Consider the following 23,337-nt stretch of genomic DNA (forward strand, 5'->3'; position numbering starts at 1 on the left):
TTTGACCCTGGACACTGAATAAAGATTGTCAAATGATGTAATAAAATCACCCACTAACATTAGGTAATGTAAATAAACATAAAAATTATTAGTTTTTCCTCTATTGTACTGCTTTTTAAAATGAAGTTTAGTTTTATTTTATTCCATTTTTATTACTTTATTGATTGGGAGTATAGCCCACATCTAAGCAATTTTTGCGACCTCTAAGCAATTAGGTCACAGGCATTACTTGTTGCTAGTTGAATGTCTATTTTGTGCTAAAACCTATATCCATATGAACACAACAGAGGAGCTCTGCCTTGACTGAGTTTTTTTTTTGTTTTACCCTAATATTTATGGAGCAGTTGTTCCATGCACCTTCATCTGTGTTCTTCCTCTTACTTCTCACCACAGTCTTGAGGTCATTTTTTTTTTCCTCAGAATATTTACCTAGGAATGCAGGTGACTCACAAAAACAACCTTTTAAACTTTGCTTCTGACTCAGATTCCCTATCTTCTTTCATTTTTTTCAACATAGCACCCTTACTACTTCCCACTGAATAATACATTGGTATATGGAAGATTCCTAGCTCAATAAATGCTAGTTTTTGGATTATTATTACCATTATATTTTGTAAACTGAACTGAGAACTAATAACCATTGGGTAATGCTGTCTTTTTTAAAAATTGGGCTTCTGAACTCCAAATAAAAGCAAGGTTATTTTGTGTGTGTTTGTTTGTTTGTTTTGTTTTTGACATCAGGGATTAAACACAGGGGCGCTTAACTACTGAGCCACATCCCCAGCCCTTTCTAAATTTTATTTTGAGACAGGGTCTCCCTGAGTTGCTGAGGCTGGCTTTGAACTTGCAATCCTCCTGCCTCAGCCTCCAAAGCCCCTGGGATTAAAGGTGTGCACTACTGTGCCTGGCAAAAGCAAGTTTTGCAACAAAACTCACACATATGATCTAAACTGATTTACTAGTATTGGCAAATAGTTTCTCTAGCAGTAAGTTTCTATCACCTTGTATGCCTCTAAAACTTGGAATGAGAACTGGTATTCTGTCAAATGCACTTGTACATCCATTCAATATCACTTTTTTCCCAGTACTGGGGATTGAACTCAGGATCTTATGTATGCTAAGCACACACTCTACCACCGAGCTACACTCCTAACCCCTAGGAACTTATTTTTATCTTGTTTTGTAGGTTGCTGAAAGATAATTTGGCTTTTGTCTCTGGTTCATGGGAGACAAACTCTTAATCCTTAGACTTTTCCGACTTTGGTATTCATGAACCCGTTGGATCACACCTGAATTTGTGCTAAGAGATGATATGACTCGGGATGGAAGTTGACCACCAGAAAGACTAATATCCGATAAAAAAAAAAAATTGGAATTTGGACTCCTCCCCACCTCTGAGGAGGTTAGGGGGACTGGAAAGTGAGTTTTATCTCATTCCCACAAAGTGAAACCCCAATAAAATTTCTGGACACTGAAGCTCAGTGGAGCTCCCTGACTGAACACATCGATTGTTGGCAGGGGGTGTTAGCTTTCTATGGTCAAGGCCAAATTACCTCAACAAAAATAATTTAGAGAAGAAAAGGTTTCACACTTTCATAGTTACAGTCTGTAGTCAGCCAAACTCCATTGCTCTGGGCCCAAGGTGAAGCAGAACACCTTGGTGGAAGGGCAAGGCAAAGCAGCTCGGGGCATGTCAACCAGGAAGCAGAGGGAGCTTGCATGCAAAAATCCAGGGACAATATCATCCTCAAGGCACGCTCCCAGGGAACTACTTCCTCCAGACATGCCCTACCTGCCTACAATTACCCACCATGAATCCGTTCAAATATTAATCCATCAAATAGATCCATTCACTGATTAGGTCACAAGTCTCATCAGCTGATCATCCCCTCTCTGAATATTCCCACATTGCTCCACACATGAGTTTGGGGGGGACACTTCATATCCAAACCGTAACTGAGGGTAAACATGCTGATTCCACCAAAAACATGGAAACTGGATTTGGGAGCCAGCCAAACTTCACCCTCGGTGTCTCTCCGTTGGTGGTTCCTGAGTGGTATCCTGGATGACAACACTGTAAGTATGGTGCTTTCCTCAATTCTACGAGACAGAGTTATAGAGCCTGAGTCATGGCAGTGTGGAAAGCCCCTGCATTTATGGCTGGTCAGTTTGGCGTGTGGACAGTCTTGTAGCCCATGACCTTTTTAACCTGTGGGGTCTGTACTCTCTATGTAATACCAGAAAGAAGTTTGCTGATGAATTTTGGTATTAGAAAAGTGGAGCAGTATTCCAAATTTTTTTTCCTGAACTTAAATGATCGCTCGCTATTTGGACTAAATTTGGACTAAGTGCCTGGGTCTAAACTCTTGCCTGTGGGCTATAAACCACCTTCCACAAGCTGAGCACCATACAAACCTCCCTTGCCAGCTGATAAGGCACGCTGACAGGTCGACTGTGAGAGAGGAAGGAAAGAGGACTCTTCCTTCCAGTTAGGCTGCTGTTCCAGAAAGCAAGTCCTCAGTAACCTTGCTCCATCCTTACAGTGGCAGGTGGTTTGAGTTCCCAGCTTTGTGCTAGATTTCCAAAAAAAGCCTCAGAACCCTGCTCAAAACTGTCAGCAGCTGGGCAGAGCCCCATTCTAGAAAGTTGGTAGCATCTCTGGGAGGTCCCTTGTCTGAGCATCCAGATTCTGAGAACCCCAAGCCTTTCTCTTGGTACCCCAGACCCAGGGGTGGTGGCTGCTTCTTCTGGTTACTTTCTCTGCTCTCCTGCTGCTCCCTTGATGCTTCTTCAGTCCTTCCAGCTCCTACTTAGCTCCTAGCACTAGTGACTCTGTTAAAATAGCTAGTGTGATTTCTGTCTTTCCGACCGGACTTTAATACCAAAAAATGGATTCATTCTTGAATTCTGATACAATGCATCTGCCCAGACTGTAGCTTATTAGCAGCTATTATTTCAAAGGCTTCTGAATAATGATACTCAATAGAATCTACGTTTTACATGCACTATACAATTCTAGTAGTAAATTATTTTGATTGTGGGTTTTTAAGTGCCCAGGAGCACAGAATTAAATTGCCATTTCTTGGCTTGTGAAACACTCATGATCACTTTATGCAAAGGCCATCTTATATTTTTCCTTGATCCATTCCTAACCTCATTTTCCTCCCTTAGACTAAGTATGGTATAATTCCAGCATATCCTTCTGACCAGGAGGAAGATCTTAACAAAAAATGAACACTCTGACCCACATATCTGAAAAAGATATTTTATCACAGTAAAAATCTCTTACCAGGAAAACCTGAAAGGACACATCAGTAATAATGGATTCCAGACAATTCAGAGCTGGAGGGTATGCTCTTTGTCTCCACGAAGTCCAGAACTCTGCCTGTGCAAGGTTGGAATCTTCCAGGTTGCAAAACACCTTTCATATCCCCAGCACCACCACCTTTGAACTCTTGCATGATCACCCTATAAGATATTACCCAAGCTGCCAGCCCAGAAGAAGCTTCTAAAGTGCAGATTCTGGGCATAGACAATTTCTCACTCTGCCTACAGCACCACTGGGCCACTCTGTCCACAGGTGTGCTGCATTGGCCATCCCATGGCCACACACAAGTCTGGAAATACCCCAGCAGGGCAGACTAGTGAGGGCCCACCCCAATTACCATTCACTGTCCATGTATTTCTCGTTATGTATATGTGCTTTTAAAAATGTAATATTTCTATTTCTATTTGTGATCTGCATAAATGACACAGAACAGTACGGCTCATCATTCTGTTTAATATTTCCCCTTGAAAATCTACCTACATGTTTTAAACATAAGCCTGGTTATTACTGCTGGCTGAATAATATTCCCTGAGGTGTGTACATTTTCTTAAACATCCTTCCAGGTTCAGCACATGGGCTGCCCCTGACACGGTGCTTTCTCACATGTTGAAGAGGTGAACATCCTTGCCCTCGTTTCCTGTACGTATGTGCAAGTGGTTTTCATTTTGTTTCAAAAAACCCCAGGAGACGAAATGATGGGTCACATTTTCAATTCCACAAAGCTTGATGAGATCAGAATTCATGATGACACCTGGAGTCGTGCATGACTGCCCTGGTCCCCCATGTCCTCTGCTGTACTGATGCCACCACTCTCTCACATTAGCTTGGGTTTCCCTGAGTATGGTGCACTGAACATTTCTCCCTGTCTTCAGCAACCAGTTGTGTTTCTCTTTCTGTGATGTGTATTTCCGCATTCTCCCTTTATTACTTGGGTTTGTGATCTTTATCATAGGAGTTTGTATGTATTCCAGATACCTGGTTCCAGATGATTCCATTATTTTTCCTTTAAGTCTGTCACTAGTTTGGGTTTTCTTTTTATTTATTTTTGTTCGGTATTTTTTTTTTTTTTTGGACTCAAAGCTTTAAATTTGATGGAGTGAAGCTAAGAATTTTTCTTCTTTGGGGGTGGCCTTTTTAGGGTCTTGTCTAAGAGTTCACCCTCCACCCAAGGACGTGAAGATGTTCCTTTACATTTTCATTTATGGCCTTTGTAGTAATTTCTTGCATATTTAGAGCTTTGACCCATTGGGAATTTATTTTTTATATGGTGTGAGATAAGAAATCAATTTTATTTTTTCCCTATATTGAATAAAATTTTCTCAACACAATTTGTGAAATAACTCATCTTTTCCCTAGGGAGTTATGATGATACCTCAATAATGATAACCAAGTCTTGTTAACATAGGTCAATTTCTGACCTGTATTCTGAACCAGGACTATATACTATTAAATATCAGACTTTATCTTATATCTTAACATCTAGCAAGACAAAGCCTGCTTAGCAATTCATGAAACTTAATTCTTCCATATAAACTATAGAAATTAATTTGCAAAGTTCTCTCCCCAAATGCTGCTAGACCTTTTTGTTTGGAATTGCATTAAACATACAGATAAATTGTGGGAGGAGGGAGAATTAATTTATAATTACATTTATAATACTAATTTTCATTTCCAAGATCATGGTATGCCTGTCTATTCACATCTTTTATATCTCTTAGTAGTTTTAGGACTGATACATTCTTTATCATGTAACATCTGGATAATATAATATTTCAAGCAATATCTTCATTTCTTTTACATTCTTTGCCTATTACTGCTGGTGAAGAAAGGAGTTTGGGGTTTCTGTGCCCTGATCTTGGTTATGACAACCTTACTGCATTGTCTTGATTATGTCTGTTTATTCATTCTTTTTGGTTTTCTTTGTAAATACTCACATCATGTCTTCCCTTCCAATTCTTATGACTCTGAATTTTTTTTTCCTTTGGCCAGGATTTCCTGTACTATATTGAACAGTAATAGTCATAATAAAGGGGTATCCTTGTCTTATTTTAACCCTAAAGAAATAAAACCTAAAAGATTTTCCATTAAATATACTGTTAGTTTCAATTTTTTTTCAAAAGAGACTCTATCGAGTAAAAGATTTTTCTAATATATTTGTAATCTTCTAAAAACTATACTTATGTATTAATTTTTTAGACAAGTTCTTGCTATATTGTCCAGGCTTATCTTGAACTCCTAGGCTCAAGGGTTCCTTATGCCTCAGTCTCCTAAGTAACTGAGACTACAGGCATGGTGCACTTGACGTTTTTAAGATATATTTTTAATATATCTAAATACTGTAAAATTATATAGGTAAGATTTTTTTCTGTTACCAATTCACCATTGATACAATACGTTATATCTGTAAATATTGTGTGCTTTCAGATACAGGGCTGGATTTAGTTAGCTAATATTTAAATTTCTTGAATTTTTTAACTTGTTTAAACGTTTCATTATGCCATATTATTTAGTTGCAGAATTTTTTTACCTGGCTGAACTTTATTGAGCATTGTACTTAATCATATATATACTTAATTTTTAATCATATACATACACACACACACACACACACACATTTTTTTTCTTCATCTTTTTTTTGTTTTTGTTTTGTTTTGTTTTGTGGTACTAGAGATCACCTGCATGTGCTAGGCAAGCGCTCTACTACTTAGCTACCTCATAAGCTCGTATTACAAAATTTTAAAAAGCAGGGTTTTTTTCTTTAACCTATTAGATGTCATATTTTGCAGAAAACACAAACCACTCAAGCTATTTTACGTAGAAAAAGATAAGTTTTGGGGAGGGCTGAAGGAGTAAGCTGTAGGCTAAGCCTGGGAGATTGTTACCCAGACGCCCCTCACTGAGCTGGCTTGCTAACACAACTGTGCTTTTATTGCAGGTGGATATGTAAAAGGGCTCAACTGCCTTGTACAACAGGTTGGCAGTCCTCAAAAGGTTAGACATAAGCCAGATGTGGTGACACACACCTTAATCCCTGCTACTCAGGAGGCAGAGGCAGAAGGATCACACGTTTGAAGTCAGTTATGACAATTTAGCAAGACCCTGTCTCCAGTCAAAAAATTAAAAGGGTTGGCAATGAGTTCAGTGTTAGAGTGCCCCTGGGTTCAATCCTCAGTACTAGAAAAAAAAAAAAAAAACAGGTTAAACATAAACTTACCATATGACCCAGCAATTCCATTTTAGGTGTGTACTCAAGAGAGATTAAAAATATAAATTTAGGGCTGGGTTTGTGGCTCAGTGGTACAGCACTTGCCTAGCATATGTGAGGCACTGGGTTCGATTCTCAGCACTGCATATAAATTAAATAAAGGTCCACTGACAACTAAAAAAATAAAAATAAAAAAATAGGTTTACACAAAAATTTGTATGTACATGACAGCATTATGCATAATAGCCAGAAAGTGGAAACCACCAGATGTCCACCTATTGATCAACAAAATATGGGAGCTGGGTATGATGATGGCGCATGCCTGTAGTCCTACTGGATTGGGAGACTGAGGCAGGAGGATCCTAAGACCAAAGCCAGCCTCGGCAATTTAGCAAGGCCTAAGCAACTTAGTGAGACCCTGTCTCTAAATAAAATATAAAATAGGCTGGGAATGTGGCCCCATGGTTAAGTGCCCCTGGGTTCAATCCCCAGTACAAAAAAAGAGAAAGTAAATGCATAAAATGAAATATTACTTAGCCACAAAAAAATAAAGTACTGATATATGCTACTACATGGATGAAACTTAAACTCATTTTGCTTAGAAGAGAGTAACAAAGGCCACATATTTTATAATCTCATTTACATTAAATGTCCAGAATACATAAATATTGAGACAGAAAGATTAGTGATTGCCTTCAGCTGGGGCAAGAAGGGTGTGGGGAGAGGGAAGATGAGGAGACTGCAGGGCAATGGATAAGGGGTGTAGTATCTCTTTTCAGTGTCATGAATATGCTCTAAAATTGACTATGGTGATGGCTGCATAACCCTGTGAATATACTAAAAACTACTGCACTGTACACTTTAAATGGGGTGAATTGTATGAAAATGACATTCAATAAGAAAAAGGGAGAGAAAGAAAAACCAGTATGGTATGGTCTGGATATGAGCTGTCCCCCATAAAAACTCAGATATTAATGCAAGAGATGAAATAATTAGACTACAAGAGCTGTAACCTCATCAGTGATGGATTAATAATTTGAATGGATTTCTGGGTGGTAACAGTAGGAAGGTAGGGTGTAGCTGAGGAAGTAGATCAGTGGGGATGTACCTTGGGGATAATGTACTTTGGCTCCTTGCTCAAACACTCTCTCTCTCTCTCTCTTCTCTCTCTCTCTCTCTCTCTCTCTCTCTCTCTCTCTCTCTCTCTCTCTCTCTCTCTCTCTTTCTCTCCTGCCGACTATCATGAGCTGACAGCTTTCCTCCACCATAGCCTTCTGCCATGATGTTCTGCCTCATCTTGGACTCAGTGGGATGGAGTGGGCTGACCACAGACTGAACCTCTGACACTGTGAGCAAAACCAAAATATTCCTCCTCTAAGTAGTTCTTGTCAGCTATTTTGGTCACAGTGACACAAAGCTGACTAACACACAATGGATGTCTTGCATGTGATGCCTTAGCTCCACATTACCCCACTTCTGAATTCAAATGTCATGCATCTAATTGATGGAATCAAAATCACACGCAGAACTTGGGCTTCAAGGTTGCACTGTAACCTCTGCAATAGAGGTAGGCACACCAGGGAGCGGGCAGGATAGACGCAGAGGAAGCCAATCCACCGTATCTCCATATTTCTTCTTCTTTATTCTGCATCCTCACCCTTTCCTTTGATTAGATTTGTCCCCCCAAATTGTGTTCTCTTATGAGACTTTTCAGAGAGTCAGATTTGCTTTGGGTAATTGTCCTCATTTGGGTGTGTTTTCCATTTCACTTATTCCTATTCAGATCTGTATTACCTCCTCCTTTCTGTTTCCATTTTGAGTTGGATTCCATGTTCACATGTTTTCAATCTTATTTCCTGATAGATGTATTCAAAACTATAAATTTCTAAGCTCTACTTTAGATTCATGTGAAACATTTTGATATGCAATGTTCTGATGGTCATTAGATGTGTTTCTTAATTTTCTTTATGATTTCCTCTTTTTAAAATTTTAATTTGTTATATACAACAGCAGAATGCATTACAGTTCATATTACCCATGTAGAGCACAATTTTTTCATATCTCTGATTGTACACAAAGTGGAGTCCCACCATTCGTGGTTATGATTTCCTCTTTAACACAGAGGAAATGAACATGGGTTCATGTTGTTTTCTTTTCCAGACAGGGTGACTCCCCCAGTTTTTTGTTTTTGCTGTTTTGCAGTCTGGGGATGCAATCCAGGATGCTAGGCAAGCACTCTACCACTGAGCTACACACCCACCCATCATTATGATTCTGATTTGCATTTCCTTAATTGAGAATCCTTTCATGTGCCCCTTGGCTACGTGTACATCTTCTTTAGAAAAATATCTCTTTAGAGATTTTCCCCATTTTAAAATTAGGTTATCTATATTTTTGTTGTTATAATTATAACTCAATTAGCCTTTTAATCTCTGCTATGTCTAAAATTTTCCCTTTTTAATTTCTAATATTATTTGACTTCTCTCTTTTTTTTCATGATCCATCTCAACAGAAACTTATTCTGATGGTTAATTGTATTGTCATCTTGGATGGGCCCTGGTGCCTAGGTATGTGGTCAAACATTGTTGTGGATGTTCCTGTGAGGGTGTTTTTGGAGGGATTACACTGGTGGACTTGGAATTACACAGACTTCCCTCTGTAATAGAGTGGGGGGCCTCACTCACTTCCCCAAGCAATGCAACAACAGATGCCATTGGACTTGACCCATAACATGGGCTCATTACTTGGTCTCCAACCTGCTGGCCCAACTGCAAGACTCGGACTTTGAACTCACAGCCTCCACAATCATGTGAGCCAATCCCTAGAAGAAAGCTATTGGTCTTTATTTTTCTGCGGCACCCTAATTAATACACTTATATCACTTATTATTTATCTACCTATCTTAATATCTGTCTCAATATTTGTCTTGATATTTATCTCTCGATATCTGTCTATTTCAATATCTATCTATTCATTCATTCTGTGTTGGGGATTGAACCCAGGGCCTTGTGCATGCTAGACAAGCACTCTACCACTGAGCTACCACTCCATCCTTTTCCTTATTTTGAGACAGGGCTTTTTTCTAAGTTGCCCAGGCTGGCCTCAAACTTGCAATCTTCCTGCCTCAGCCTCCCGAGTAGCTGGGATTACAGGTATGAGTAAGAGCTGAGTGCCACCACACTCAGCTCTTACTCATATTTTTAAAGACTCACTTTTGATTTTGTTGATCCTCTTTACTGAGTATTTGGTGTCTCTTTCAATGATTCTGCTATGCCCTTATTATTTTTTTTCTTTACTCTCCTTAGATTTATTCTCTTCTTTCTTGAATGTCCCAATTTCCAGCTTTTCCCTTCTTATGTCAGTGTTTAAGCCCCAAAGCCAACTGTATCCAGAGGGTTCTATCTGGAGATTCTACATGCAAATCAACTCCTAATGTCCCACACCAAGTTCCTCTGCTTCCCCAGCGCTCTTCCTCCTGTGTTTACTTTCTCAGTGAACAATCCGACCACTGACCAGTCTCCCAATCACGAAACCTCAGTCCTAGAGGTCGCCCCTTCTCCCACCTGGTGCATCCACTTAACCATCACTTCCTGTGACTCCTACCGCAGACACCTGAACCTGCCTCTGGGATACTGTTCACCCTCCCTCTTCTTCTACCAAGAGCCATGTTTTTCTTTTTTCATGCTGGGCATGGACCCCAGGGCCCTGCACATGCTAGGCCAGCTCTCTAACCCAGCTACACCCCATGGGCCATCTTTCTGAAGCAACCACCTGACCCTGTTGCTTCATTCCTGAAAGACTTTCCCTGCCCCTCTCTCCTCCAGCCCGTTCTATCTCCTTTGCACTGACTTGTCTTCCTTAGTTGTGCAATGCATACACTGCGGCCTGGGGATGTGGCTCAGTGAGGTACTTATTTTCTCAGTTGACTTTGGAGCTTCCCAGTATGGTTCTGAGGTTTCCGTGCCTGTGTAATTCATGGGCACTCTCTGTTCCTTTTCTGCAATCCCCTGAGCCTGCTTCCCATGCTCTACTGGGTGGTTAATGGCTTCTGGTTTCCTATTTATTGCTTCTAATTAACTGCTTGGCTCACTGCCTTCAGGTATTAATTTAGTACTAGACTCCTTGAAGTTTTAACCAGAAATTGGCCATACCATTCAGCTTCATCTCTGAGAACTACTGCATCAGCCTCTTTCTGGGCCTCCTGAACCATTTTTCCTACTCATTAGAATCGTATAACAACATGGCCCCATCAAGGGACGTTGTGAAGTGTGAAGTGCCACATGTGTGTGAACGCAGCCTTGCTGGTGGGATTCTGCTGCTCAGGAACCTGCAGTCTCCAGCTGCCTGCCAGATCAACGCCTAACTCCTCTTCTCAACTTCACTCACGGAAATACCCAGTTCCACCTGTCCAACTGCATTTCCTAGCTCAGGTCCCCAGGGACCCTCCACTCCAGGCAGGCTGGATGTCAACCAGCAAACCCACACAGTTCTCTGCTCTCCTAGCTGTGTGACCTTGGCTAAGATATTTACATTTTTCTGTGGCTCAGTTCCCTGAACTCTGAGGCAGGGATCAGGGTAGTGTCTAACTCACAGGGTTGCTGAAAGGAGTGAAGTCAATACGGGTAAAGTGCCTAGAACAGTCCCTGACACACAACAAGCACTTGTTACCAGTTAGCTCCACTGCGTGTAATCATCGGCGCAGATTCATGGAGGGAAAAGAGAGAAATCAGATGCAGATCGTTCGTTACCTTTAAACAATTTCTGGATTAGCAGGGTGACGAGTTACTTAGCCACCTGCATGGTGGATGCAGGAGGGACATGGGAAGGTGAGGGAGCTCCTTCCCTTTCCCCATGTTTCTGTCCTGTTTGCCTCTTTACCAGCTCGCTCTCTCAAGACTGCAAAAACCGGTCAGAACTCAATGGTCAGAAACTCACTGACTGGGCCACTTTACAATCATTCAGATCATTATGCCTTAAGATAAGCAAGCATGCATGGCTCTTTTCAGTCCCAGGCAGGGTCTGGCCCCAAGGGCAAGTCAGGTACCATCACTTTTGTGGCTGGCTGGGTTAAGGCTCAGGATCTGTTCCTCAAACCTGGCCAGAGTAATGAATTACAGTAGATGGGGTAGAGAGAGAAGAAGGGAGGGGAGGGGAGGGGAGGGGGGATAGTAGGGGATAGGAAAGTTAGCAGAATACAACAATTACTAATTGGGCATTATGTAAAATTGTGGATGTATAACCAACGTGATTCTGCAATCTGCATTTGGGGTAAAATTGGGAGTTCATAACCCACTTCAGTCTAATGTATGAAATATGATATGTCAAGAGCTTTGTAATGTTGTGAACAACCAATAAAAAAAATAAAAAATTAAAAAAAAAAAAAAAAAAACCTGGCCATCTGAGCTGCAGGGAGATGGGAGCAGGAGGCTTCCCTTGGGACCTAACCCCAAGCCAACATCTCACACAGTTCTTTGCTCTTGTTTTTCCCCAGAGAATCCACAGAATGGGTATTTGCCCATAATCAAATCCACTGCGTATTCTATCGTTGTTCAGAATATATAGATTCTGGTTTGAGAAGCTCAAGGGAAAGAGGTGTGGGTACAAGTACCAAGACCCTATCCAGACTCCTGAGTGCTGACAGCCCACAGGTCATGGCAGGGTTAGGAGTGTGCCCTGGGAGAATAGCCTTGCTTATTGGCCCAGGATGGGAGGGGGAGAAAATCAGGGAAGGCTCCCTGAAAGAGGTGGCATTTGAGCCAGGACGGCAAAGATAAACAGTGTAGGCTAAGATAATGAATTCTGAAAACCAGCATAGTTAAAACAACACATAATTTAAATTTAAAAAGTGAGTACATGAAGGGGTGATCAGAGAAACCAAATCAGGCAATGCACAGCTTCTGGATTGGGGGTCCTAGGCAACCAGACAGAAGAGAGATGGTCTGTGGACAGGGTCAACAATGGTCAGTGGGTCTCCCCCAGCTTCACTGAAATCCTTATTCCACCCTCTTGCTCTAATTCCCCTTTTCTAGTTGCACATGGCCAAGCCAGCTCTTCATTGCAAACTCAATTTTTTTGGCTATTTGGAATCTATGAAGTGGGGACTCTGCATGGAAGAAGCCAGTGGCCTGATTGCCTCAAAAGGACAAGTCCGTTTATTCTGTTGGGAAAAAAGAACAGTTTAGGGCTGGGTCATAGTTCAGTGGTGGAGCGTTTGCCTGGCAGGTATGAGGCACTGGGTTCGATTCTCAACACCACATATAAATAAAATAAAGGTCCACTGACAACGAAATAGACACACACACACACACACACACACACACACACACACACACACACTCCTAAAGAATAGTTTAAAGGCACGATTCCACTTGCCACTTCCTCCAAAGCAATCAGCCTGTGTCCTTCCTTCCCCACTGAATCTAAATCCACCCTAAGGAGGGTCACCCCCTGCCTCCCATCTCAAGTCCATCGGCTACCTGGAGTGCCCATGCCTTCTTGCTCATGGTGATTTGGGACACTGTTTCCCAACACCTTCTCTCTCATGGTCTTGCTTCTCTGACAGTCCCTTTTATGACAGTGTCAACAATGGTTTTTAAGACTCCCTCCTCAGGACTTATAGGGTGAAAGCCCAGGTCCAGGGTAAACTAGCAGAGGTGCTACCCCTGAGAGGTCCCCCCACAAACATCCCCACCAGCTCATGGTAGGATCTGTATCTGAAGAGGAAGTGAGAAACTGTCAGAGGGCAGGGCAGAAGAACAGGAAGTGGGCACTTGGGGCAGGTGTTATAGTCAGCTTTTTCACTGCTGTGACTAAAGGACCTGACCAGAACAATGATAGAGGAGGAAACGTTTATTTAAGGACTCATAGTTTCATAAGTCAATCCATATTCAGCAGACTCCATTCCTGGGGCTCAAGGTGAGGCTGAACATCATGGCGGAAGAGTGTGGCAGAGGGATGGGGTTCACAGGATGATCAGGAAGCAGAGGGAGTCTTTACTCTCCAGATATCCCAAAGCCAGGCCCCCAGTGAACCACTTCCTCCAGCCACAGCCCACCTGCCTCATTACCACTCAGCTAATCCCATCAGGGATCAATTCACTAATTAGGTTAAGGTTGTACCCCAATCATTTCTTCAGCAAACTTTCTTGCACTGTTTCACATATGAGCTTTTGGGGGGGGACACCACATCTAAACCATAACAGCAGGGAATGGGAAGAGTAGCAGAGATTGTGAAGGGGAACTGGGCCAGGGTAGAAACTCCAGAGAAGGGAGTCCGAGCTTCCTCCAGGGAGCAGGTTGAAATTGTCACAGGTTTTTAAATGCAACACCAACAGGGTTAGAGGTGGGCTTTAGGAAGGGTAAGCCGGTTGTATGTACAGAATGGATGGGAGGGGCAACCAGAGATTTGAACACACATGACAGCATGCCCTGCCACCACTGGATGGTCACCTCATCTAAATGCCCTCCCTCTTCCATCTCACCAGTCTTTCATGCCTCCAGCTGGACCCCACACAGCTGTCCTTGATTATAGGGCCCACCTGATGTCCAAGTTCATAAAACTTGACCATGCAATTAACAGATCCTTCTCTCTGTATGCCTAAACTCTGAGCTTGTCCTTCGTATGTTAGGCATATGTACCCAATGAGAATATAAGCTCATGTTAATGTCACCGGGCAGTACTAGGTTAGATGTATGCAGAATAAATATGCATCAGATGCTTCCAGAAACAGATGGATTTCAGAATATTTATCCTTTTGCTTGTTGTTCTGCTTCTGCTTGTTGTCCTCCAACTCTGCCTGCCATTTACACCTTCTTCCTGGCCACATGGCTGCCCAGCTAGAGGACTGCACCTCCTAGCCTCCCCAACAGCTCTGTCATGTAATGACATTTTTGCCAAAGGAAGATGAGCAGCAGTGATTTGTGCAGACAGCCTAACAGGTAATTGCTTACCCTGAACTTCTCTATTTCTTTCCCTTAATCTTGAACAAGGACATGCAAGCAACCTGGCTTCTACCACACAGATGAGGTCAGAGGGGTAAAGGACTGTGGAGCAACAATTGGAAAGAATCTATGTCCCCAAATGACCTTATAGAATAGAGCCCACCACCAGTCCCAGAGCAGCCAGGTTCTTATCTGCAAGAAAAATTCTCTCTCTTATTTAAGCCACTATATGTTGGGAGTCTCTGTTTCAGCAGTTAAAAAATATATTTTAAAAAATATATACTACTTAAAAAATATATTTTCCCCAAATCTATTCTCTCAATTTCCCTTAATACAGTAATTCCACTTTTTGAACTGGGTCTATTATGTCTCAGTGGTGAGGTTACCGTTTCCAGCTGCCTTTACACCTATGTGTGACCACATAACTAAGTAAGTAGAATTGTTAAATGGGACCTCCAAGTAATCTCCTTATAAAGTAGTCAATGACCTCTTCTTCCTACTTCCTTTATCCCACTATCTGGACGGTGAGGGTAATTAATGGCTGGAGCTGAAGCAGATATTTAGGACCATGAAGTTACATGCTAAGAAATATAAAGAAACAGAAGAGCAGGATCCAGGGTCTTGGAAGATCAGGGAGCCGCCACACAAATTCTGGATTACTTCCAGCTTTCTTTACAAGACAGAAAATCCCATCTTGTGGAAGGCATTTATGCTGGTTGCATATAGATGAACCTAATCATAACTAATAGAAAACACCCATGAACAGATCCCAACATTTCAAACCCCAGCTTGATTGCCAGATATCCCTCTTAGCCAAAGAAAAGGAAAATGACTACTTTCCAAAGTTGCAGAAGTAAGACAGTTTCCACTCCTGAATAGAGTCAGTTTGCCTTTTGTGCTCATTGAAGCAGCTCTGCAGGGAGGCTGGTGGCTGACAAACCCCCGGTCTTCCAGCCCAGATGGCCCCAACAATGGTGGCTCACACTAGGGTACCAGAACTGCTGTGGCAGAGAAGTGGGTTGGGAGTGGGGAGGGAGATGTGACCCAGCTCTGGTGCTAGGGCAGTGAGCACCAACAGAACGCTAAGAAGATGGGGTGCTAGTCACGGCAAACTTAGGTCAAAACAGATGGGGAGGAACAAAGCAGCATTTCTCACTAAAGTGGGGTTTCTACTTTCCACCAACTGACCAGGTCACACACCCGAGACCAGATGGTGGCCTCCTCCGTGGCTGGGAGGGTGGAGGCCAGGGAGCCTCAGTTCAGCACTCCTGTCCACAGCCTCACAGGACTTGGGTGACCACCTCCCTCTCCAGGCTCAGTTTCCCCACGTGTAAAGCAGACAGCAGAAGCTGACAGCTCTTGGGCCCAGCCTCCAAGCCCGTGGGGGTCTGAGTGGAGCGCTTCCCAGCCTGGCCTTGGCGGTGCTCCGCTGTCCCCCATTGGCATTCTGACCAAGCCCCTCCAGCCCGCCCCATTCCTGCCGCCCTGGGTCCCCACCCCCGACTCCCCTCTCGCTGCCCCTCACCCTCCTGCAGCCTCACCGTCATCTGACAGATAGCGCAGGTCGTAGAACTCCCCGGCAAAGGTGCCGTAGGAGGAGTCGTGTCGCGGCACCGCCTCGTCTGCGCCCGCGTCCCCCCGCGCGCGGCCCCGGGGTCCCCGGCCCCCCGGGCCCGCGCCATCGTCCGCGGGGCTGGCAGCGCAGGCGGCGGGCCCCGCCAGCAGCAGCAAGAGCAGCGGCGCCCAGGCCCGCGGGCACTGCCAGGGCGGCCGCGCCATCGCTGCGCACCGATCCCGCAGCCAGGCCGCTCCGGCCGCAGCGGGGGCGCCGCGGGCGCGGGCCGGGACCGAGCCGCCGCCGCCGCCAGCACGCGCCCGCGCAGCCGCGGAGCCGCCGCACCTCCGCCTCCCCGCCTCTGCTCTGCGCATCCTCGCTCCAGCCCCGCAGCCTCCCCCTCCACTCACCACCGCGTCCTCTCCTTCCCGGTAGATTCCCTTCTGCGTCCTTCCTCCCATTCTCCCCATCTCCCTCCTCCAGCCTTCCACCCTTGCGGATGTGACCTCTTCTAGGCCTAGCCACTCAAAGTGTGGTCCCTGGACCAGCAGGGTCAGCATCACCTGAGAGCATCACTCATCTCAGGCCCCACACCAGACTCCTAAATCAGCATTTGCTTTTTACTCAGATCCTCAGGATCCCACAGTTCCAATTCAGAAACGTTCTTCTAGGGGGTTTACCCTGGTCATGACTTGCTAAAACTGCTGCTTTCCCCCAACTCGTTTCTGCACCTTCTCATTTCTACAGAACACCTATTAGACCCGTTATTTCTTGGGATCAACTCGGAAGGAGCTTGAAATGGAAAGATCTCACTGTAGAGATGAGTATACTGAGGTGGTCAGAGGGTAACTTTGCACCATTGAAACTAGGCAGCGGGTCCTCTGCAGCAGGCAGCATGGGCCTTGACCTGGCCCATACTGTGTCTGGTGCCCACGCTGAACTCTCCACGTTTCCAAAACCATTCCTACCACTTAAATTCTCTGTTATTTACTCAGTCATCCATCTATTCACAACGAGCACTTATTATGTGGCAGGTCCCAGGATCCTCTACTGAAGACAGTTGTTGGAGTGATAACAGGTTGAATCTGCTAAGCTGTTTTGGCTAGAGACAGGAACGAAATTCTTTTCATGTAATGTCAGCATTTTGACTTGATTTCCTGTTTCTTTTTTTCTTTCTTTTTTCTTTTTTACTTTATTGCATAAATCAATTAATTAGGGAGGCAGAAAAGCTCAGATTCTAAATGCAGGCCTAGAAGTCAGACTGCTTAGGGTAGTGATCAGTAGTTGCCCATGATCAATAATCTTCACGGTGCAATGGAGATTTAAGAAAATAGAGGTACAGATCAGTTGGGTTCAATGCTCTCAATGGCATGAATGAATATGCATAGAATTATGAAACATTAATATTCAAAAGGAAACTAGTGAGTGACCTCAACCTTTTATGGCCTAGTTGGCTGGGAGACAGGGGACAGCTGTTGACATAGGGAGTCATTCTGAGAAACCCAAAGTTCAGGTTTGTCACTGGGTGTCAGCTGACGGTGGGTTGTCCAATTGAGGTTTAAACATGTTAATCCTGACAGCTGAATCAAGATGTAATTCATGAAAACCTTCAGTTTTAATAGATCCTCCAACATACTAGTTGTTTTAAGAAATCAGTCATATTTATTGTTTGGAAATGGTTGAAGTAAACTATAATTATTTAAAACAAGATTCCTTTCCTGAAAGCATAGCTTGGCAATGCATACAATTATAAAATATAATTCCAATAAATTGAAATCTGTTAAATCCTAAAAAAAAAAAAAAAAAAAAAGATCTGATCCCTTCTCAAAAACTGCAATCTATTCCTTTTCTTTTCTTCCCATTCACCAGAGCAGCAAATATGGTCAGTTTTAACTGGACCTATATTTGGCTAAAAACAGAAAACATCAGACTTCTGATTTCAGTGTTGATTCTCCGGTTTGAGAATTCAAGCTGCTACCTATTACTTTCTTTAATTTCACTTATTACAATGAACAGTAATGGCACTTCAATAGAAGAGAAATGAAAACCAGGTCACATCCGTCTCCTAGTGAATGGTCTGGTGAAAGCACATGGGCTTTCTGTTGGGAAAGGGGGAGTTGCAAACACAGCCTAAAACACAGCCTTGCTGTAATCTGTGGATTTTAATTATCCACTTCTCTTCACGTACCTGGTGTCCCTAGACTCAAAGAGGCCACAGATAGGCTCAGAGGTCGTGTGAGCTTATGAAAATGCTGAAATAATGTGTGATGCATTAATTTTTCTAGAGGGGCAACTTCTAGCTTCCATGGGTCAAAGTCTGCATGTCTCTTCAGGGACTTAGAAACCTACTTGGATTTCCAAATCCTATAGAACCTACTTCTACCCTTTCACAAGATTCTTTCCAATCTACTTAAATTGCATTTTGGGGTTTTCTTATTTTCTTACAAGATTTAAATTCTGGAAAGACCCTTAGCAGGAATGGAAGTGTAGTTCAGTGGTAAGTGCTTGCCTGGCATGTGTGAGGCCCTGGGTTAATTTCTAGTACTGCAGAAACAAACAAACAAATAAATAAATTCCTCTGCACATTTCTCTCTTAATTACATCTCTGTTGGACACTCTGTGTTCCCCACCAGTGCGAATCCACTGGATGGCCAAGAAATATGGTGGATTCCTCTTTTGCACATGCTTTCTGGGAAAGAATTTTGTCTGACCATTCTGAGACCATTGGCTGGACAAGGGCCAGTTATTAAAACAAGAACTTAGAGATAAACCAGTTTATTTCATTTTCATTTTTAAAAGAAACACAACACCTTTATTTTTTCTTCTCATCAAAGTCATTCTGATAAAACATTTTTTTCCTGTTATAAAAACTTCCCATAAAAGTGCTACATCTCACTATCTGACCAGTAACAGATGTGCCCATGCCTTGGATTGCCTGGTATATGTAATTTTTCACTTTGGATTTCATAAGAAATTAAAATGTGATCTTGGCAGTTCTTCAGAAAGTTAAACATAGAGTTGCCATATGATCTGCAATTCTAAGAGATCTGAAAACATATGTTCACATGAAAACTTGTACATGAATGCTCACGACAGTATCACTCGTACTAGCTGAAAAGTAGGAGCAACCTCAATATCTATCAACTGATGAATGGATAAACAAATATGGCATCCACAAATGGTATATTATTCAGCCACAAAGAGGAATGAAGTTCTGATACACGCTGCCACAGGAATGAACTTTGAAAACATTATGTTAGACAAAGAAGCCAATCACAAAAGACTGCCTCGTGTAAGATCCCATTTATGCAACATGTCCAGGAGAAGCAGATCCTTAGGTAGAGATCCACAGACAGAAAGTAGACTACTGGTTGTCAAGGGGTGAAGAGTGGTGGTGGAATGAGATAGTGGTGATGTTTGCATAAAAAAACACTGACTTGTACACTTTAAAATGGTTAAAATGGTGAATTTTATTTGAACATTTTAAAAAGCTGTGATCTTTGAGATGGTGAAAAAAAGATAACAGTGATGTCAGAATAGTCCTGTGCTATTTGGGGAATATAAAATTCTGGATGCTTCCTGGTGGGAACTTCTGAATGTTCAGACTTTGTTTTCAAACTCTTCATGAAGATCTATGCAGTCCACAATCCATAAACTGTGGATTGAGGAGCCTCAGACTCTTGCAGTAACCCACCATGCCCACTAGGAGCCCCGGCCACAGATGGAACCCCAGCTGATCTCAGCAAAAGGATTTCCCACCCTGGACCTAAGGAGTGTGCTGTCTGGCCTCATTCACCCAATACAGTTTCATCTCAGTCCCAATGCCCAGCGCCCATCCTTATATTTGAATAGGCAAATAACCAAGACCACTGATGAATTCATGGAATCCTCTTGATTTTACTGGTTAGAGGTGAGCTGCCCAAGGTATTGGGTTTTCATACACAGTAACAGCCAGACTTTCAGTGTCATCAACATTTCAAAATACCTGTGAACCCAGGGGGAAGAGGGGAAGAAACAGGAGACTCAGAGCCTCCTGGAAACAGCAACCCTAAAGCCCACGCATCCCTCGTGGGAAGCAAAGCAAACCGGTCGCATAGGAAATCCTCGGTTTCCTGGCTTTCCCAAGAGGTCTTCTGCTGTGTCCGTGGGATTTCCATTAGAGAGCCGGAGGCAAGGAGTGGACACTTCAGAAAGCAGCGGAGAGCAGGAAGAGGCTGCTACATTGGCAAGAGGTGACAACCCCGTGCTGTACAGGAACACATTTTGTGTCACGGGCACGAGATAAAGGACAATTAAAGCTGTTTGAAAAGTACAGCTGGGGTCTTGGGGGTATAAAAGCCCCCCAAACTACAATTGCCCCAATAACTCCACCGATGGGGCAGACAGCAGTAAAAACCAACAATGAGAAGAACGTGAGAGGCTGTAAGAGGCAGAGCCGAGCCCTGTGCATTTTGATAGCTCTTGGTGACATCACGGCAGCATACCAAGGTACAAAAGGGGCTGATGTTTGTAGAGATGACCATGACTCTGTAAGGACAGGGTGGATACTCTCCAGTGGACTCTGTTTGCTAAGGCAGGGAAGTGTGTGATACATTTAAGAAAGATTTCCCTCAAAAAAATATTAAAATTTTAAAGTCAGCACTTAAAGGGTTACTTCTCAGTTATCTGAATATTTGTTCAGATACCTCATTCACGACAATGCTAGAAAATGAGGCATTGCTTTTTTTTTTATAATCATTAGTATCAAATTATTGGCACCATTCAGTTGTAAGGGTAGGGACAGGAGAGCAATCTCTACAACAACATAAAAATACAGTTCTGGTACAAAGGTACGAGATCGATTCCATTTAACAAGCAGTCATAAGAAATGGATGGACAGTTTACACACAAGGAAATACAGCTAGGAAATCATCACGTGGAAAAGTGCTCAGCTTTTGTAGCAATTAATGAAATAAAACAACCTTTTCAAGAACAACTGTACACATCCATTAAACTAGTGAAAATAAATAAAAACAGCAAAACCCAATACTGGCAGAGCTAATTGGTAAATAGAAACGCTTATACATTGCTGGTGGCATCATAAATTTTAAAGGGGATTCAAGCATTCAGAGGGGGAAGGGGGTGTTAAACTAGATGACCTTTAAGGTCTTTCCAACCCAGAGATTGGATCTTTCTAGAAAGCAATTTGGCAATATAAAACAAGAGCTATAAAAGTATTTCATGCTCTTTGACCTTGTAATCCCTCTTTGAAGATACTCCCAAAGGGAATACTCCAAAGGAAGGAACTTTTTTTTTTTTACAAAGACATTCATAGCAGCACTATTTATAAGAGTGAAAAAAATGGATATAACTCAGATATCTAATGGGAGAAGTGAGGTTAACCGTGTTACATGGATATAAAGATATTTAAATTTGCAAGAGTAGGATCTGTTTGATAAGGAGATAAGTGTTAGGCAGAGAATGGAACAAAAGAGGATGTACACACTGATCTGAGCTACATAAAAACGTGTGCATGTTCATGGAGAAAGCTTGGGGACTAATTTAGAGGGATGTTTATGGTTGGGTTTTTTTTTTTTAATTCCTGCAAAGTTATTCAAGTGCATAATAAAAATTTAAAAACACATTTCTTGAAACTATATAAAAAGAGAGCAAAGTTTCTTCTGGTCAGGGTTCTATCAGCAGGACATTCATCAATCAACTTTAGAAATGGTCTCCCTTTATAGAAAACCCAAATGATTTTCCTTATTTAATCATCTTAAAACCCCGTACAGATTTTTAGACAATGCAAGCTAGAATTTCCTACTTTGGTTCAATGATAAATTTTGTTTATCACAGATAATAACATATCCAATGAGTTCCCAAAGAAAATCATGTTATGGGTTAAGCTAAAGAACTTTTAGTCATGGTAATTTTATATATATATATATATGTATGTATGTATATATATTTCTTTAGTTCATTTACTCATGTCTGAATAAAAATAAAGGACTTTATAAGATCTGTGTATTTATCAGTGTAAATGAAAAACCATCAGTAAAGAATTATTCTCTCATTAAAAATTACTCTTTAGCAAAGAGTCGAATCTTGCTGCAAGTTCCAATCATACAAAATCACATGGTTGAGACTGTTGGTGAAGGACTCCCCGCTGCGTTAGTCCCTGTGGTCATCAACCCACACACAGGGTACTTCTGAACAGGAATCCCTGTCTTCCCATCTTTCTTCTCCTAAACGTACCAAATCCTGTCTCAGCTGCACTGAGCCACAGAAAACCTCTACTGCTCAGGAGACATAAAATAACTTTTCCCATGAAAGTCAAGCCAGCAGCCGGCTTCTGCTAGCCCTGGAGACCTGGGAACAGAGCACACATCTGTATGTTGTGCTGGAATGAGCACACTAAGCCCGAAGAAAGAAAACGGACAGAAGGCACCATGCCATCCTCCAGGCGACAAGGGGACAGTTTCACAGTTCGGTCATCAACAGTCTTTTCATCATTTTCTCTCTCTCCAGTTCCTGCCGGAGTGTCTCTGCACTAAAATAAATAAATAAATAAAAAGGAAAAAAAAAAAAAGAAAGCAAATGTCAAAATAGTGAGACAGACCCTCAAAAATCGCAGGAGCAACAGCTTCAATGTCATCTCCCAAATTCCTTCTTGACTTTGCTTTGTAGGACCCCCTACATGGGCGAGCATTACCACAACTTGAAATTGTCAGGTCACTTATATGTTCCCCCACTGCAGTGTGAGTATGTTTTGCATCTCTGAAACCTCAGAGCTCTGTACAGTACCTGGTCCATAGCAGCCACTTAGTACAAGCGTCCAATGAATGGGAAGATGCCCAGGAATTAGATTTCTTTAAATCAAGTGGGTTTCATAGACTCTTTGTCCCAGAGGTTAATCTGATTCATGACTGAGGCAATATCTGTGATGGTTTAGATATGTGCTGTCCCCCAAAAGCTCATATGTGAGACAATACTGGAACATTCAGAGGTGGAAGGATTGGGTTACGAGAGCCTTAACCTAATCAGTGCATTGTTTCTCTAAGAGGGATTAACCTGGTGGTCACTGAAGGCAGGGAGGGTGTGGCTGGAGGAAGTGGGTCGCTGGGAGCATGCCTTTGGGGTTTAGATTTTGCCAGAGGTGAAGGAGATGCTCTCTCTGTCTGTCTCTCTCTGCTGCTTGGTGCCAAGTTTTGAGCTACCTTGCTCCACCACACTCTTCCATCATGATGTCCTGCCCCATCTCGGGCACTTGAGGAATGGAGTCGGGCATCTACAGACTGAGACCTCTGCAACCATGAGCCCCCAAATTTCT

At 42.6% G+C, this 23,337-nt stretch overlaps 2 protein-coding genes across 8 annotated transcripts in view; both read right to left on the reverse strand.

Moving 5' to 3' along the window:
• The window catches only part of Frrs1l (ferric chelate reductase 1 like), a 34,601-nt gene extending 18,282 nt beyond the window's left edge, over positions 1-16,319 (reverse strand). Inside the window, exon 1 of one of the 3 annotated variants that reach the window (XM_005329727.4) lies at positions 16,015-16,317. In XM_005329727.4, the coding sequence (XP_005329784.4) occupies positions 16,015-16,252 (238 nt within the window). In that variant the 5' untranslated portion in view covers positions 16,253-16,317. Of the gene's footprint in view, positions 1-16,014 lie in introns of all 3 variants that reach the window. The other 2 variants (XM_078047936.1, XM_078047937.1) reach the window with 2 other exon arrangements.
• Positions 16,320-19,473: 3,154 nt separating this feature from the next.
• Epb41l4b (erythrocyte membrane protein band 4.1 like 4B) overlaps positions 19,474-23,337 on the reverse strand; it is a 132,972-nt gene continuing 129,108 nt past the window's right edge. For all 5 annotated transcript variants that reach the window (XM_078047926.1, XM_040283816.2, XM_078047925.1 and 2 more), the window contains one exon: positions 19,474-22,557. In XM_078047926.1, the coding sequence (XP_077904052.1) occupies positions 22,488-22,557 (70 nt within the window). In that variant the 3' untranslated portion in view covers positions 19,474-22,487. The remainder of the gene's footprint in view (positions 22,558-23,337) is intronic.

Source organism: Ictidomys tridecemlineatus, chromosome 4 (genome assembly GCF_052094955.1).
Source record: "Ictidomys tridecemlineatus isolate mIctTri1 chromosome 4, mIctTri1.hap1, whole genome shotgun sequence".
In the NCBI taxonomy this organism is placed as follows: domain Eukaryota; kingdom Metazoa; phylum Chordata; class Mammalia; order Rodentia; family Sciuridae; genus Ictidomys; species Ictidomys tridecemlineatus.